Source organism: Staurois parvus, unplaced genomic scaffold (assembly GCF_062004578.1).
Source record: "Staurois parvus isolate SC_StPar_1 unplaced genomic scaffold, SC_StPar_1.0 ptg000328l, whole genome shotgun sequence".
In the NCBI taxonomy this organism is placed as follows: Eukaryota; Metazoa; Chordata; class Amphibia; order Anura; family Ranidae; genus Staurois; species Staurois parvus.
In genome coordinates this window covers 1,050,001-1,067,309 of record NW_028318124.1, presented here as the reverse complement: position 1 = coordinate 1,067,309, position 17,309 = coordinate 1,050,001, and the positions used below count along the sequence as shown (strand labels likewise).

The following is a 17,309-nucleotide window of genomic DNA, read 5'->3' as shown; positions in this document are numbered from 1 at the left end:
CTTAGCTCCTTCAACCGGGAGAACCATGATCTCTTGGGCCAGAACGGTGCGATCAGAATAACTTTGGCTTGAGACGACTGGATCTTCTGTACCACCTTCGGCAGTAGTCTGAATGGAGGGAAGGCATAAAGGAGGTCTCCTTCCCACTGCTGGGCTAGCGCATCTATCCCTGCGCTTTTGGGGTCCTTCTGCAGGCAGAAGTACCTCTCCCGCTTTGTATTCTGGCTGTTGGCGAAGAGATCCGTAGAGTGGGAGCCCCACCTGGCGCATATTTGATTGAATGCTGAATGGCTGAGGCACCATTCTGTCTGGATGACCTCTCTTCGGCTCAGCTGGTCCGCCAACTGGTTCAGATCCCCTTTCAGATGCACTGCCGTGATGAACTCTAGGTTTTCCTCCGCCCAGCTCAGGAGGGATCCGGCCAACTCCATCAGCCTTGGGGACCTCGTGCCTCCCTGCCTGTTCAAATATGCTACTGCTGTGGTATTGTCGGAGAGAATCTGGACACCTCTCCCCTTTATCTTTTCCCGAAAGGTCGTAAGTGCCTTGAAAACTGCCAACAGCTCCCTGTAATTTGATGACTTGCTGGAGTCTACTGCACCCCACGTGCCCTGGGCCAGGCAGTCTTCCATATGGGCGCCCCAACCAGTCATGCTTGCGTCCATGGTGATCCTCACTGGGCTGGCCAGCCTCCAACTTCTTCCTCGTTCCAAGGTGAGGATGTTTCCCCACCACCTTAGCGATTCCCTCACCTCGTGCGTGATGCGGATCCTGGAACTCAGACCTGCTCGGCTGCCGTCCCAGTGGGAAAGGGTGTGATTTTGCAGAACCCTGGAGTGAAGTTGCGCCCATTGCACCCCTGGTATTGCTGCTGTCATCCTCCCAATTATCCTCATTGCGGTCCTGACCGTGCAGGTCGACATCCTCCGGAGGGCCCTTGTGTCCTGCCGCAGTGTGAGGGCTTTTTCTGATGTCAGGTACGAGCGGGCATGTGCGGAGTCCAGGACATACCCCAAGTACGTAATCCTCCTGGAGGGGGCTAGCTGTGACTTCTCTTTGTTGATAAGCCACCCCAAACTTTCCAGAAAAGATATCGTACGTTCGATGTGGGATCTCAGGCCTCTTTTTGTGTCCGAAAATAAAAGCAGGTCGTCCAAATAGGGGATGATGTTTATCCCTTCCAGTCTCAAGACTCTTAAAGGCTCCGCTAGGATCTTGGTAAATATCCTCGGGGCTGACGACAGGCCGAAGGGGAGTGCGTTGAACTGAAACAGCACGGGTCCCTTTTCGCCTTCCAGCCCAAACCTCAGGAATCTCCTGGATTCCTCTCTTATCGGGACATGCAGGTATGCGTCTTGCAAATCTATCGAGGCCATAAACACCCCAGGCGACAGGAGTTCCTTTACTGTGTATATGGATTCCATACGGAACTTGCTGGGCCTCACGAACTCGTTTACCTTCTTCAGATTTAATATCATCCTGTAAGTACCTGACGACTTTTTCCTTAGGTAGAAATGGGAGAAGAACCCACTTCCCCTTTCTTCTTCTCTCAACCGGCAGATCACGTTCTGTCTGAGCATACTCTGCAGGAGGTCCACCAATGCATCTGCCATGTCCCTGTCCTTTGGCAGGGGTGTTGCAAAGAATCTTTGAGGGGGGGCCCTTGTGAACTCTATTCTGTACCCCCTGTGAATGGCCTCTAGAATGTAGGTGTTCTGGGTTATCCTTAGCCATTGTGCGTGGAAGCGCCCCAGCCTCACTCCCACCTGGCCTCTCCAGTCACTTTGGCTGGGTCTTGGGTCTATTCTGGCTTGGGTTGAAGAGGAACCCTCCCCTGCCTCTCGGCTCGTTCCTGCCTCTGCTCGCGCCCCAGCCTGGGCGCTGGGTCTGGAACCTAGCTTCCCTCGATGTGTACCGCCTGGATGGGCGAAACCCCTTCCGTCCAACTTGCCTGCTGGGGACCGGGAAGCTCTTTTTCCTGTCGGCCGACCTCTCCAGGACTGAATTTAGCTCCGGGCCAAAAAGGAGTTTTCCTTCAAACGGCAGACCACAGAGTTTAGACTTGGAGGCCAGGTCCCCCTGCCAAGATTTCAGCCAGATAGCCCTCCTCGCCGTGTTTATGAGTGCTGTAGATCTAGCAGAGAGTCTGATGGTCTCTGCTGAGGCATCCGAGATGAAGGCTACCGCTTTCTCCAGCACCGGCAGCGATTTCAGAATCTCTTCCGCCGGGGTGCCTTGTTCCAGATGCGAACGGAGCTGCCCCAACCACACATCCAGGGTTCTGGACACGCAAGTCGTCGCCACTGCTGGTTTGAAATTTACTGCGGACGCTTCCCATGCTCTCCTCAGGAACGTATCCGCTTTCCGATCCATCGGGTCCTTCAGGGACCCACCGTCTTCAAAGGACAGGTCCGTTTCCTTCGAGATCCTCGAGAGAGGGGCGTCTGGCTTCGGGCAAGTCTCCCAAACAGAGGCATCTTCCTCCTTAAAGGGGAAACGTCTCTTGAGGTTCTTGGGAAGGAAAGCCTTCTTCTCCGGCTCTTCCCATTCCCTCCTGATTGTGGACCATAGGGCAGGGTGCACTGGGAATGTACGGCTGCTTTTTGTTTGTAGCCCTGTGTACAGTTGGTCATGAAGAGAGAGGTCCTGCTGTTCCTCCTCCAGATCCAGGGTCTCGTAGATCACCTTTAACAGGTCCTCCGTGTCTTCCGCCTGAAAAAGAAATCTCTCTACCTTTGGACCCTGAGCCTCAATCTCGCCCTCCTCCGAATCTGAGGTGCCCGACTGTTCGGCCTCTTCCCAGTCCCTTACAACCGCTACCTGGTCCAGCTTCCTCTTTTTCCCCCCTTGGGTGCTACCTGAAGTGCCCGGTTGGGGCTCGTCCTGGGCCGGCCCCGACTTCTGTTCCCTGAAGCTCTGAAATGTCTTGGACATCTCTTGCGTCATATTCTGTAGGAAGTCTTTAAAAAGAGATCCAGACTCCTTCTTGATGAGCTTGTCTATACACCCCTGGCAGAGCTGCTTCCTCCAGGAGCTCGCCAGCTTCTTCCTACAAGTGGCACACTTCTTTTTCTGCTCACAAGGAGCTTCTTTCTCCCCTCTATCCTCCTCCTGTGGGCCCATCTGGGGACAAGGAGATACACGTGTTCATGCGTTGTGAAAGTAACGCCTCCCCCCCCGTGCCACCGTGAAAGGTCCAGCAGTGGGCCTGGGGGGGGGGGGCTGTGTGTGCGTGGGGGTACTCCATTATCCCGGGGGGGGGAAAATAAAGAAGAGTGGCCAAAGGAGGCCCTTACCTTACCGCAGGCCTCCCCCGGCCCTGACAGATCTGCCTCCATCCTGCCGCAGACTCCTCCTCGGTGCGGCGGTTTTTCAGGGACTGGCGGGCTCCGCCCCCCCTGCGATCCCCACTCGCCGACCTCCCTCTCACGGCCGCCGGTGGAGAAGCGGCCGTGGCACGGGTTCCTTTCGCGGTCCGCCGCCCATTTCCAATATGGCGGCGGCCGTTCCATTCTCCTGCGCCGGAAGTGACGTCTCCCCCGGCGCCCGGAAGTGACGCGATTGCAGCGTTTTGACCCTCCGCAGCCGCGCCCCCTGGCCATGCTGCCGGGATCCAGGAGCAGGTAAGACTTACCTGAAACCCCCGCAGGGAAAGGCACCAGTGCCCCGGTCGGCGGAGCGGGCTCTACCCCCCTGGAGAGCCCCGCTGGGACCATCTGGGGTCCGACGCCCCCACCCTAAAAAGGGCACTTTAGGATGAACCTGGCTGAAAGGTCCCCCCACAAGGCCCCTGCCTTGCTTGGAGAAAGGAGGAAACCTCAGCCAGGGACCCTCTGTACTCCGCCAGAAAGCCCAGACAAAATAAAAAACGGGCGTAGCTCCTTCCTGGCCGGAGGAAACACTAAAACTGGGGGCCAATGGGAGAGAGGACGCCTATAAAGGGAAAAAAGGTGGAGCGGGTGTTTCCTGGGAGGAGCCCTATCTCTCAAGTGAGCTGTCCTAGAAGATGACTAGGGAAAGTGGAACACAGGTACCTGTTGGAGTCTGAATCATGGAGTTTCCCCTTCTGGGCTCAGAGTCCTCAGGCAGAAGGCAGGCAATCTCTCCCCTGTGCTGGGGGTCTCGGGCAGCTAGCAGGTAATCTCTCCCCTGGACTGGGGGTCTCGGGCAGCTAGCAGGCAATCTCTCCCCTCGGCTGGGGGTCTTTGGCAGCTGGCAGGCAATCCCTCCCCTGGACTGGGGGTTTCGGGCAGCTAGCAGGCAATCTCTCCCTTGCTGGGGGTCTCTGGCAGCTGGTAGGCAATCCCTCCCCTGGACTGGGGGTCTTGGGCAGCTAGCAGGCAATCTTTCCCCTGCTGGGGGTCTCTGGCAGCTGGTAGGCAATCTCTCCCCTGCTGGGGGTCTCTGGCAGCTGTCGGTGCAGATCCCCGTTCGGCTAGGGGTGGTCTGCAGAGTCTGGTCCCCAAAGGTCCTGCCGCAGCTGGGCTCCCTGGTCATCTAGGTAACCGGGGCAGGCTCGGCAACGAGGCATGCCCCCTGGACAGGGGCCGCAAGCACGAGAACTTCCCGTGCCCACGCTGCGGATGACAGGGCTGAGGTGGCGTCAGTGAGACACCGTAGCCAGGAACATCCCTGCAGGAGGCTCACACCTCTCCGAGGAGAGGTGCGAGTCTTGCCACCTTCTCCCCCCTGCAGAGGGAGAAAATAGTAGCAGGGGTGAGGAAAGCCGCACCTCTCATCCCACGGCAGCAGGATGAGAGGTGGACGGGGGGTCACTGGACCACAGGGATGAATCGAGCTGGCGACGGGACAGTGAGAGGTCCAGGATGACACTGGACCCCCGGGGACATCAGAGGGTGTCAGGGATGCGGGTGTGACCAGAGATGTGTGTACTGACACAGGGAAACGCAGGCTTCAGATATGGTATAAATAAGACAATTTATTAAGACTAACAATACAAATATAAACGCAGTGCACCAAACCCCAAGCTAACACAAATACATACAACAAGGTGAAACAAACCCAAACCTAAACTGATATAGATACACAGGTACATACACATATAGAGCACAACGTAGTCAGGCAGGCCGGGTCGATAACTATCGGGCAGGTAGGTACAGGAGGAGCAGGCGGAGAGTAGTCAGGGTCACAAGCCAGGGATCAAACAGGAGAAGTCAGCAGAGGTCAGGATCAGGCAGGGTCGGCAACAAGTCATGCAGGAACAGGAATGCAGGTTACAAGATACAGGGGCCCATGGAAAAACACACACTTATGCAGGCCATAGACGGGGAAAAAAACGGCAGATTTTTCTTTTAAAAAACGAAAAATCGGTCGTTCAAGCGGCCGACGTTACCATCAATGGTAAAAAAAAAAAAAAAATCGGCCGATTTTCATCCTGTCTACAGCCGGCAAAAAGTGTCCCTGCAGAGAGCTCCGCTATTTCTTTGACAGTTTCTTGACATTTACAGAGGTCGCAACAATGTATCTATTTGTATCCATTTAGGATACAGATGTTTTTATTCGGAAACAAATAGATACAATGTTGCAACCGCTGTAAATGTCAAAGAACTGTCAAAGAAATAGCAGAGCTCTCTGCAGGGACACTTTTTGCCGGACTGGAATTCCTCTTATTTTTCATCCTTCTTCTCCTTCTTCATCATCATCCTCTTCTTCATCATCATCCTCTTCTTTTTCTTCTTCTTCATCATCCTCATCATCATCCTCCTCTTCATCATCATCCTCTTCTTCTTCGTCATCATCATCCTCTTCTTCTACTTCATTATCATCCTCTTCTTCAACTTCTTCATCATCATCCTCTTCTTCTACTTCTTCATCATCATCCTCTTCCTCATCATCCTCTTCTTCGTCATCATCATCCTCTTCTTCATCATCCTCTTCTTCTTTATCATCATCCTCTTCTTCTTCATCATCCTCTTCATCATCATCCTCTTCTTCTTCTTCATCATCATCTTCTTCCTCTTCTTCTTTTTGTCTTCCTCTTGCAGGTCACTGCTCATGCGCAGATTTTTTATCGGTAAAAAAATCAGCCGATTTGCCCATCATTGCCGCGAAAATCTGCCGATCGGCAAAATCGGCCAATTTTTTTCCAACTTTACCGATAAAAAAAAACCGGCCAAAATACCGAAAAACAGCCAAACAAATAGCCCACTAACGATCCGAAAATCAGCCGATTTTATTTTCGGCCGAAAAATCGGCCGATTTTCGACCCATCTATGGCCTGCATTAGGCCCTGACTGTGAGTCTGGCCATTCCTTAAATACAACCCCTGCAATCAGCTTCAGGTGTTTTGGCTGACTGCAGGGGTGAGTCTCTGATTGCTGAGAGCACCCGCTGGCCAGCCCTGGTACTGCAGCCCACAAGGCAGGTGAGTCCCACCGTTATTGGCAAGTCCATTCCTGACAGAGGGGCTGGTGCAGGAAACAAGTTAGGGCAGTGGAGGACATGCAGCCAGCTGGCCAGGAGGGGGGAAGCCACCGTGATGGAATTTGGCCATTTGGCAGGGATCCCTATACTGTGACAATCATTTTCCAGAAACTTGTGGAAAAAAATAAATCTTCCATGGACTCAATATGCCTCTCAGCAGATAGTTTAGGGTATCTACTTTCCGAAAAGGGGTCATTTGGGGGTGTTTGTACTATCCTGGTATTTTAGCACCTCTTGAATGTGATGGGCAGTTAGAAAGTAAAAGCTGTATAAATTCCATTATCTATACCATAGTTTGTAGATTCTGTAACTTTCACACAAAGCAATCAATATACACTTTTTGGGATTTTTTATAACCAAAAACATGTAGCAGAATACATTTTGGCTTAAATTTATGACGAAATTTTAGTTTTTGTGGATATTTTTTATGACAGAAATGAGGAAATTTTGTTTTTTTCAAAAAAAGAATTTTTTCTCAAAACTTTTTTTGTTTATAGCGCCAAAAATGATAAAAAAGCACATGATAAAATACCACCAAAAGAAAGCTCTATTTGTGTGAAAAATAGGACATAAATTTCATTTATGTACCGTATTGCATGACCGTGCAATTGTCAGTTAACTAGTGCAGTGCTGTATAGCAAAATAAATGGCGTAAATTGCAGTATCTATACCATAGTTTGTAGACGCTATAAGGTTCACACAAAGCAATCAATGTACACTTACTGGGATTTTTTTTTACCAAAAACATGTAGAAGAATACATTTGGGCCTCAATTTATAACTAACTTTGAGTTTATTATATATTTTTTATAGCTGAAAGTAAAAAATATTGTTTTTCTGCAAAATGTTTGGTATTTTTTTGTTTATAGCGCAAAAAATTAAAAGCGCACAGGTGATCAAATACCGCCAAAAGAAATCTGTATTTGTGTGAAAAAAGGACATAATTTTTGTTTGGGTGCAGCATTGCATGACCGCGCAAGTATCAGTTAAATTAGTGCAGGGCCGAGTAGCAAAAAGAGGTCTGGTCATTAAGGGGGGTAAATCCTCAGGAGGGCAAGTGGTTAAATACCACCAAAAGAAAGCTCTATTTGTGGGGGGAAAAGGACATCAGTTTCATTTGAGTAAAGTGTTGCATCACTGTGCAATTACCAGTTGAAATAACACAGCGCTGTATAGCCAATCATGGTCTAGTCATGGAGAGAGGTAAATCTTGTGGAGGGAAGGGGTTGAAGTCATTGAAGTCAGACATTTAGGATGTTTTCTGTTGTCGAATTGCAGGCAGATTGTTGGTTTTGTATAGGGTGCAGAGGGATCAGACTCCTGTGCGGGTGTATTGCTGTCTGTGCCCAGAGTAGGGAGACATTCTCTATATTTGTCCTGTTCACCATTATCATTGGAAGTGAAAGTAAACCCTAAATGTTGGGTGGGTTCATGGGATTGATTTACAGGGTTGTGCTCTCACTTCCTGTTTTGTCTATGGGACAGGAAATGAAGGGAAATCTCCCCAATGGGGCACCAGTGACACAATACCTGACGGGTTCTAGCTACTACTTTACCCAACATGAAGAGAGAAGCTGTGCCAGTAGTCGTATTTTAGGACACAGTGGTGGCGTCTCACTGCTAATGCTGCAGTATTTCTATACACACTCCTGTCCATCAAGGACCCCTCTTCCCCATCAGGGACAATTCTTCTATCGCGCAGACAATTGCCAGCTATCAGGACCAGCTGCCACCAAAAGGTGGCCGGTGACAGAAGAACACATGGGATGACGAGCAACAAAGAGGAAGCATACAACCCGCCAATGGTTCCCGTCCTCGCATCTTATTGGCTACGCATAGTGCAGTTCCGCAAAGCGATTGGCCTTTGGGGAGGCCGCTTTCTGTCAGTCAGCTCTGCAGACAGTGCGCTGGGTGAGGCGTCACTTCCGGAGCCGAGGCACACGAGCTGGTGTGAGCGAAGGGGGATCTGAGAGACGTACATCATGTCCTCCTTGCTGAAAGTGGATCAGGAGCTGAAGAAGAAGGTGAGCGGCGGCATTTCGGAACGCTGTGAGCAGCTCTGTGTTTGGGGGGGGAGAGGCTGGGGCCTTGTGCCTCCTTTCATGGTGACACAGCCTGGCTTGGAGGAGAGGCTGCCTGGACCGAGGGGTTGCTCCCAGGCCTTGGTCTGTGGAGGGCTCGGTGTTGGGGGACATGTAGCCTCCAGTGTGGGGGATGGAGGTGACCTTCGTAGTCTGGGTCACTGTGGAAGCCTGGTGTATGGTGTACTGGCCAGGGAAATCATCCGTTTTGTTCAGAACTAAATTACAGTGGGCATGCCTGTTACCTAACAAGACTGTGTTTTGTGTATAAATTTTTCATCTCACACCATTCAGACAATAGAACGTGCCCAGGAAAATCTCCACCAATAACAACGTTGTACTTGTGGTTCAGTGAGTTTGATAAGATGTCATCAGGGAGCGTGTCATCTCCCTCCGTGATGTCAGCCATTTGCCTGAGGTGGGAGAAGGTATGTCTCCTCCCTCAATAATGTCATCAGGCTTGCTAAGCTGGGGGTGAGGAGGCATATGCTCTCGCTGAATTTTGTCATCTATTTGCCAGCATGTCCTCTCTCTCAGTGGTGTCATCCGTCTGCCTGAGGCAGGAGCGAGCATGTCCTCTCCCTCAGTGGTGTCATCCGTCTGCCTGAGGCAGGAGCGGGCATGTCCTCTCCCTCAGTGGTGTCATCCGTCTGCCTGAGGCAGGAGCGGGCATGTCCTCTCCCTCAGTGGTGTCATCCGTCTGCCTGAGGCAGGTGCGGGCATGTCCTCTCCCTCAGTGGTGTCATCCGTCTGCCTGAGGCAGGTGCGGGCATGTCCTCTCCCTCAGTGGTGTCATCCGTCTGCCTGAGGCAGGAGCGGGCATGTCCTCTCCCTCAGTGGTGTCATCCGTCTGCCTGAGGCAGGTGCGGGCATGTCCTCTCCCTCAGTGGTGTCATCCGTCTGCCTGAGGCAGGAGCGGGCATGTCCTCTCCCTCAGTGGTGTCATCCGTCTGCCTGAGGCAGGTGCGGGCATGTCCTCTCCCTCAGTGGTGTCATCCGTCTGCCTGAGGCAGGTGCGGGCATGTCCTCTCCCTCAGTGGTGTCATCCGTCTGCCTGAGGCAGGTGCGGGCATGTCCTCTCCCTCAGTGGTGTCATCCGTCTGCCTGAGGCAGGTGCGGGCATGTCCTCTCCCTCAGTGGTGTCATCCGTCTGCCTGTAGCTCTTACCAAGAGCAAGCGGCCTAGAGTGACAATGTTGCTCGTCCATAGATACTGGACAGTCAGTGGAAATTGATACCATAGAGCAGGAAGTGTTATTGGCAGGATCTCTAAACCCAAGAATACAAATATTGCAACTGCCAAAGATAGGATTTCCTTCATTTTAAAAGGATTTTCTCTCACTTCTGTCCTGCCTACAGTAGAAGGGAAATCTTCCCAGTGAGACACGGATTGCAAAACTGGCAAGGATTTAAACCATCCCCCCATTCTATCCAAAAGCTATTCTATAATAATCTATAGATCTTTTGGCTATATTTATACTTAATGGAACTTCACTCTCTCAATTAACATTGACACTTTTCAATCCTTATGCTGTTAGCATTAGTAAATATATAGGAAAGTATATCCTGTTTACTTGTGTTTAAACTTTTTATTTTTTTCAGTTACATCCTGGTTTCCTTGCCTATGCAAATGAGATCATACATCCCAGCAGTCTTCAGGTGGGGAGGAGGGGTTTTCTCAACCAATCATGCCCCCCCCCCCCTGCATGCATGCCTGAGCTAGAGGCAGATTGATTCCAGGAAGTAAATGCTACATGTATTATCTACCCTTACTTAAGATGGGCATGGCCAGAAATGCTAGGGCAGCCTTTTTCAACCTTTTTAACATGGAGGAACCCTTGAAATATGTTTTTGTCTTCAGGGAACCCCTGCTATTAATTATTATATTTACAGCTCACAATACATTAGTGTGATGGTCCGTGGGAAGAATGCTCCTTGCATTTGTGATCACTGGGAAAAATTCCCCCCTTTCAGATAGATACAAAAGATCATTGGTGTCAGTAGGAACTTATGAGAGGTAGAAATTGTTTATTGCCTAAGGAACCCCTAGCAACCTCTGGGGGAACCCTGGTTGAGAAACCCTGTGCTAGGAGGTGTTTTTCAAAGTGATTTCTCAGCAAAAAAAAAAAGCATGGAGACATGGATGAATGAGTTTGCTTTGAATATTTAAAAATTAATTAAATGGTGATATTTATTTGTAGTGGTGAGATGCAGTGTGCTTTAACCTCCCTAGTGGTATGATTATTTCAGATTTTTGGTGCTGAAAGCGGTACCATTTTTTTGCATGGAAATATGTAGTTTTTTTTATTGTAGGCCTGTAATTTTAGGAATAACTCACTGAAATCTGTCCGAACAAGAGTCTAGTAAACATTCCCGATATGATAAAACTTGAAACACGAAATCATAAATTATAATTTAATAAATAATCATAAAAAATAACAATATAATAATAATAAATTTAATTCAATAATATAATCAAACCAAAAACACTGAAATTTGAAATATAGCGCCAAGTTCGCACATCGCTGGGCAAAGTCGCAAAATTGTTTTCAGTGTCTGATGACGAATTTCCCAACGAATCATCACTCAATTCTGCAAGTGGTTCTGATTTACTATCGCTGTTCTCTAGCCGGTCTAAAACTGATTTTGACCTAAAGGGATGCTTTTTGGACGCCATGGACATTTCTAAGTTTCCAGGCAGAAAGAACAGTCAAAATGCAGGCAGGGCACAGGACAAAGCAGTAGGGACAAAATGTATGTGAAATGGTTTGAGACAGCAATGTTTTACTATGTAATAATCGTTTAAAAAAAAAAAATGTCATCTTTTAAAATTTTCTAATTTGCTGCCAGTTCCGGCGCCCGTACGTCCCAATGTCACAGGGACCGGAAGCCGGCATCGGCAGGAAGAGATGGCCGGGGACGCATCGCGGGAGCTAAGGACAAGGTAAGCGCTGCAGTGAATCCCTGTGCAACGCTGCATGGTAAGCCCGAGTGTAGCTCGGGGTTACCGCTTTTGGTACTGAAACTCTACCCCGAGCTACACTCGGGAATATCGCCAGGGAGGTTAAACTCTGGATTTTACCATGGTAACTGAAAAACCATTTCATATCAGTGGCCCAGCTCCCCGGTAGGCACTGTGCTGACGTTTGTCACTCTGCATCAGGCCCTTTTGCTGTTAGGTGCGCCATAGTCCTAGGAAGGTGACAGAAGGAGAGGGTGTGGCCTTGGAGCTGGCAGACATGGCACTGAGGTGTTATTGGGAAAAGACCTACCTGTCCTCTGAACACGGTCACTGGTACTTACATGCTGTGGATGTGCACTGCCATTAGTGTTATGGAAGTCCTGCTTCATGGTTCAGTGCTGGTAATCAGAAAGAGGGGAGACACAGCCAGCAGTTACATGTGCCCCTCCGCTACAGACCTCATTGTGTGCTGGGAGGAACTGGTTGTCTTCTGAAGGTGATATAGTTATGCCATAAGACAACCTTATCTAGCTGTGTGTGTTAAGTAGGTTTAAATATTGTTTGTTGTTAACCCTTACATATACCAAGTGAAGGGGCTAGCCTTGGGTGATGCACAGAGATAAAGAAAATCCTCCCACATATGCTGTACCTATTCTTATATTGAGTCTTGTTCAAAGTCAAGAATTGTGTAAAGCTTGTCTGAGCTTTCAGAAAACGAGAGAGCTGAAATTACATAATGCAGAGCTCAGTAAAGAAAGCCCGAAGAGCTGATTGAAGGAGAGGTACACACTGCCTTTCACACAACACACAGGAACGGAGCTGAGGCTACCAATCGCAGGCTCTGGGCTGGAGATCCATGTGCATCCCCGTCCCAGCAAACCCATAGATGTCTGTTGGGACACGTGGCTACACGGACATTCACTATGTCCCAGTAGATGCCTGTTGGTCTGCTGGCACGAGAAAACCTGCTCCTGCATAGTACATGCAGGTAATCGGACATGTGAATGAGCCCTTAGTCCCTAAGTGAAGAGGCAATTCTTTACCCTTTTTTTTTTAATCTATTAAGGAAATTGCCCCTTTCTTTAAGCTAGTGGGTCGTGTAGGGATTATGAAAAATAGTTATTAAGAGGTTGTCAAATGAATTATCATGTCACCCAATATTTGGTCTCCATTCAGTAGCCAAAAAGAGGCATTCAAAAAAAGGGGATTTGTGAAAAGAAATTCACAGAAAAAGCGGCTACATTATGAACAGAACGTGACACTCAGAAAAATTTCCAAAAATTATGCTTTATTACACATATATAAATATGACATATGGGCGTTCGCCCTGGTTTACCATCACCTCAGTATGAGACAATACACACAGACCTAAAACCATATAAAATGACACCAAGACCGGTCTAAATGCATGTGCAACAGAAAAAATGACTGCAGGAGTCTAATATCCCTGTAGCACAGACACATAGGTGAACACTTCCCAAAAGAGGTGTATCCAAAAATTATACCATAGGCATACCATAATGTTGAATATTATATGTAAAACAATACCATTATGGTGAATCCCAATCAGGGAATCCAAAAATTATACTATGGAAAAGTATCACATGTATACAATGCAGCAAGCACAATAGGCGTCAAGAAGAGAACAACAAGCCTCAGGCCTGTATGGGGGGAGACATGAATGTCAAATATATGATGCAATACATTCCTGTGCCGGCACAAGTGGTTGGGGCCCATTCATCTGTAATATAAACAGCTGTATCCTAGAGCTCTTGAATGAAGAAATGCCCCATTTATTCCCAGGGTGGAAAAAAAGGGTGCAAAAAGCAGCACTCTGCTTGAAATGGTATCTTCACCACTATATGTGGACTACACACCACCTTTCGTAGGGAAAACAGGACATATCCCAAAAGATCTTCTGCCCGTTGAGATCTATGTGGTATATCCTGTATCCTATACAAAGCACCATGATGTCCCCATCCTGTAGTGAGATAAATGATATGTGGGAAGTCACTGACAGAGTATCCACTCAATAAGATATATAGGTCATATAGATCACAGAGGACCATATATCTAATGTCCTGTAACAATCCACTCACCACCTGTGCTGTGGGTATTAGGAATGAAAGAGATGTCCTTCATGGGTACTGCCATACATGGCCACAGAGGCCTAGGAACCACCGCTGACATCCGCCGATATACCGCGGGTTCCAGCCCCTTCTTGGCGCTTGTGCTGCTCACACTTGCCTCATGGTATGTGAAGATGGCTTCCTCCTTATGGGTCAGCGTGCGTTCCACCTAATGCGCATGACCGGAAGTGACGTATCTGACGTATGGCGTCAACGCGTTTCGCCGATGGGCGTATCTCACTCAGCTTCGTCAGGACCAATGAAACAACTGCATTTCAATTTCCTATTTATAGTGGGTAAAGACCCACCCATTTATGCAAAAAAGTTAACCTGCAATTGTTCCAAATGGAAGAAAAAAAGGGGGCTAAATACTTAGCACAACTACTGGTCTTTGTTGAATATAATTAAAAAGACAGACGGCTGGAGACAACAGAGAGGAGATAGGCTTGGCAATTTTAACAGTGCATATATTGATCAAAAGATCATGAATTAAATATACCAGTCAATTAACGCTTTTATCACATTTTAACCAGAAGATGGCGATATAAATCAGAGAATCAACAATTCTATTCATTGAATCGGGTTTTTTAGGAGACAATGTAAATTACCAAAGGACACCACAAGATGGCAATATAACCTGAGAGTTCTCATAAGGGTCATTACAACAAAAATACCCCAATTCTCAGGCAACCATCCTATGGTGTGGTTATTATTCAAAAAGAGGAGGTACTAAGGGACAATTAACCAGACCATCAATCCTTTTACATTTTTTAGAGCTATATTGAAGCTCATACCATAAGATCGTCCATACTTTTGTTAATATTCCCAATATATATGGGTTTATTTTGGGGTTATTTAATCTGAAGTCCAACCCTTTATAAAGACAAAAAAATGCCGTAGATTGCCCACAGCATGGCAATAAACAGGTACATAGTCCTATAAACCTATTTTTCCAAAAACACTTGGAGGTCACATTCCACATTTAACCCCTTAGGGTACAGTGTATCAAGTTTATATATCCAATGTTTCTCCTTTTTAAGCAGTTCTCTGTCAAAATCACCTCTCCTTTGTGGGAAGTGCAGTGCATAGAAACCTTTTACTTTTGTACCGTCCAGTTTACCTCCATGATATTTAGCGTAATGTTGGGCCAGATTACTGTCAGGGTCATTTGATCTAATGTCTCTAAGATGTTCACCTATTCGTACTTTAAGTTGTCTTTTAGTCTTACCAATATACATCTTTTTACAGGGACAGGTTAAGATATATAATACTCTCACTGTGGAGCAGTTTATGAGACTCTGAATCTTATAATGAGTGTTATTTCCTGAGTCATAAAAGGAATCCGTACGATCCACATATTTGCAGATTTGACATTTTCCACATTTAAACATCCCCTTGGTACGTGATTTTAACCATGTTGTTTGTTTTAATGGTTGATAATCTGAATGAATAAGGAGGTCACCAAGATTTGGTGCTCTTCTTGCTACCATCTGGGGGCGCTCACCTACAATCTTACTCAGCCTAGGGCATTGAGTTAGAATCTTCCAATGTTTTTCTAATATCAATTTTACATCTTGCCATTGGGCTCCAAATTGGGTTATCATTCTAACAGGTTGATCACTCGGTTTAGCCTTTACATCCTTTTTAGGAGATAATAAGTCCTCGCGGTCAGTTTGATATGCCCGTCTCCGAGCATTTCTAATTTGGGAGTGGGAATATCCCCTTTCTCTAAATCTTCTATAGAGGTCCTGAGCCTCCATTCTAAAGTCATTGATGTTTGAGCAATTTCTCCGACATCTCAAAAACTGTCCCACTGGAATCCCTGAAATCAGTGAACGTGGATGATAGCTTCTTGCCTCTAGTAGGGTGTTGGCAGCAGTAGGTTTTCTATATGTCTTTGTAAAGAGTCTTCCATTCTCAAGTCTAATCTCCAGATCCAGAAAAGAAATACATCTTTCATCAAATATATACGTGAGTCCAATGTTGAAGGAGTTCTGATTTAACTCTCCCAAAAATAGTTTTAATTCCTCAGATGTTCCTCGCCATACAAGGAACACATCATCTATATATCTTAACCAGATCTGGACATTAGCAAGAAATCTTGATGATCTGAAGACAACCTGCTCCTCCCAAAACCCCAAGTTTTTAAATCTTTAGTGTCCCTTACATAGGAGGGGAGATTAGGAACCATATCTTTAAGGAACAAATCTATATATTTCCCTGTTTTATCTAGGGGACCATTAATGGCTGAAACAATAGGTCTACCTGGAGGGTTTTCTTGATTTTTATGTATTTTAGGGATAATGTAAAAGGTAGGGTGATTAAATTCTTCAGTTCTCAGATAGTCATATTCTTTAGCCAACTAAAGATGTGTTGGCTAAGATTGAAAACATGATCATTAATGATAACTCCATTCTAGTGGGAATAGATGTGGAATCACTTTACACCTCTATCCCACATGAATGTGGTGTAAGATCAGTTTCCTATTTTCTTGATAAAACATATCCTACTTTGGGAGGACAGAACGAATTTATTAGTGAGTTATTGGAGTTTGCATTAAAACATAACTTTTTTCAATTTAACAATACCTTTTATCAACAAACTAGAGGTACCAGTATGGGAGCACCGTGGGCTCCAGCCTACGCATGTCTCCACTTGGGGTTTTGGGAGGAGCAGGTTGTCTTCAGATCATCAAGATTTCTTGCTAATGTCCAGATCTGGTTAAGATATATAGATGATGTGTTCCTTGTATGGCGAGGAACATCTGAGGAATTAAAACTATTTTTGGGAGAGTTAAATCAGAACTCCTTCAACATTGGACTCACGTATATATTTGATGAAAGATGTATTTCTTTTCTGGATCTGGAGATTAGACTTGAGAATGGAAGACTCCTTACAAAGACATATAGAAAACCTACTGCTGCCAACACCCTACTAGAGGCAAGAAGCTATCATCCACGTTCACTGATTTCAGGGATTCCAGTGGGACAGTTTTTGAGATGTCGGAGAAATTGCTCAAACATCAATGACTTTAGAATGGAGGCTCAGGACCTCTATAGAAGATTTAGAGAAAGGGGATATTCCCACTCCCAAATTAGAAATGCTCGGAGACGGGCATATCAAACTGACCGCGAGGACTTATTATCTCCTAAAAAGGATGTAAAGGCTAAACCGAGTGATCAACCTGTTAGAATGATAACCCAATTTGGAGCCCAATGGCAAGATGTAAAATTGATATTAGAAAAACATTGGAAGATTCTAACTCAATGCCCTAGGCTGAGTAAGATTGTAGGTGAGCGCCCCCAGATGGTAGCAAGAAGAGCACCAAATCTTGGTGACCTCCTTATTCATTCAGATTATCAACCATTAAAACAAACAACATGGTTAAAATCACGTACCAAGGGGATGTTTAAATGTGGAAAATGTCAAATCTGCAAATATGTGGATCGTACGGATTCCTTTTATGACTCAGGAAATAACACTCATTATAAGATTCAGAGTCTCATAAACTGCTCCACAGTGAGAGTATTATATATCTTAACCTGTCCCTGTAAAAAGATGTATATTGGTAAGACTAAAAGACAACTTAAAGTACGAATAGGTGAACATCTTAGAGACATTAGATCAAATGACCCTGACAGTAATCTGGCCCAACATTACGCTAAATATCATGGAGGTAAACTGGACGGTACAAA

General features: G+C 46.7%; 2 protein-coding genes across 2 annotated transcripts in view; one reads left to right on the top strand and one right to left on the bottom strand.

The window, feature by feature from the left end:
- Positions 1-1,779: 1,779 nt before the first annotated feature.
- LOC149457281 (uncharacterized) lies at positions 1,780-3,123 on the bottom strand. The gene has a single exon (XM_089683934.1). The coding sequence runs from the start codon at positions 3,121-3,123 to the stop codon at positions 1,780-1,782; it is 1,344 nt and encodes a 447-aa protein (XP_089540060.1).
- Positions 3,124-8,350: 5,227 nt separating this feature from the next.
- Positions 8,351-17,309, top strand: part of PSME3 (proteasome activator subunit 3) — a 64,328-nt gene continuing 55,369 nt past the window's right edge. Inside the window, exon 1 of the mRNA XM_089683942.1 lies at positions 8,351-8,467. Within this exon, the coding sequence (XP_089540068.1) occupies positions 8,426-8,467 (42 nt within the window). The 5' untranslated portion in view covers positions 8,351-8,425. The remainder of the gene's footprint in view (positions 8,468-17,309) is intronic.

Coding starts and splice junctions, on each gene's coding strand:
- LOC149457281 (XM_089683934.1), bottom strand. CDS start 3,123: ATGGGCCCACAGGAGGAGGATAGAGGGGAGAAAGAAGCTCCTTGTGAG.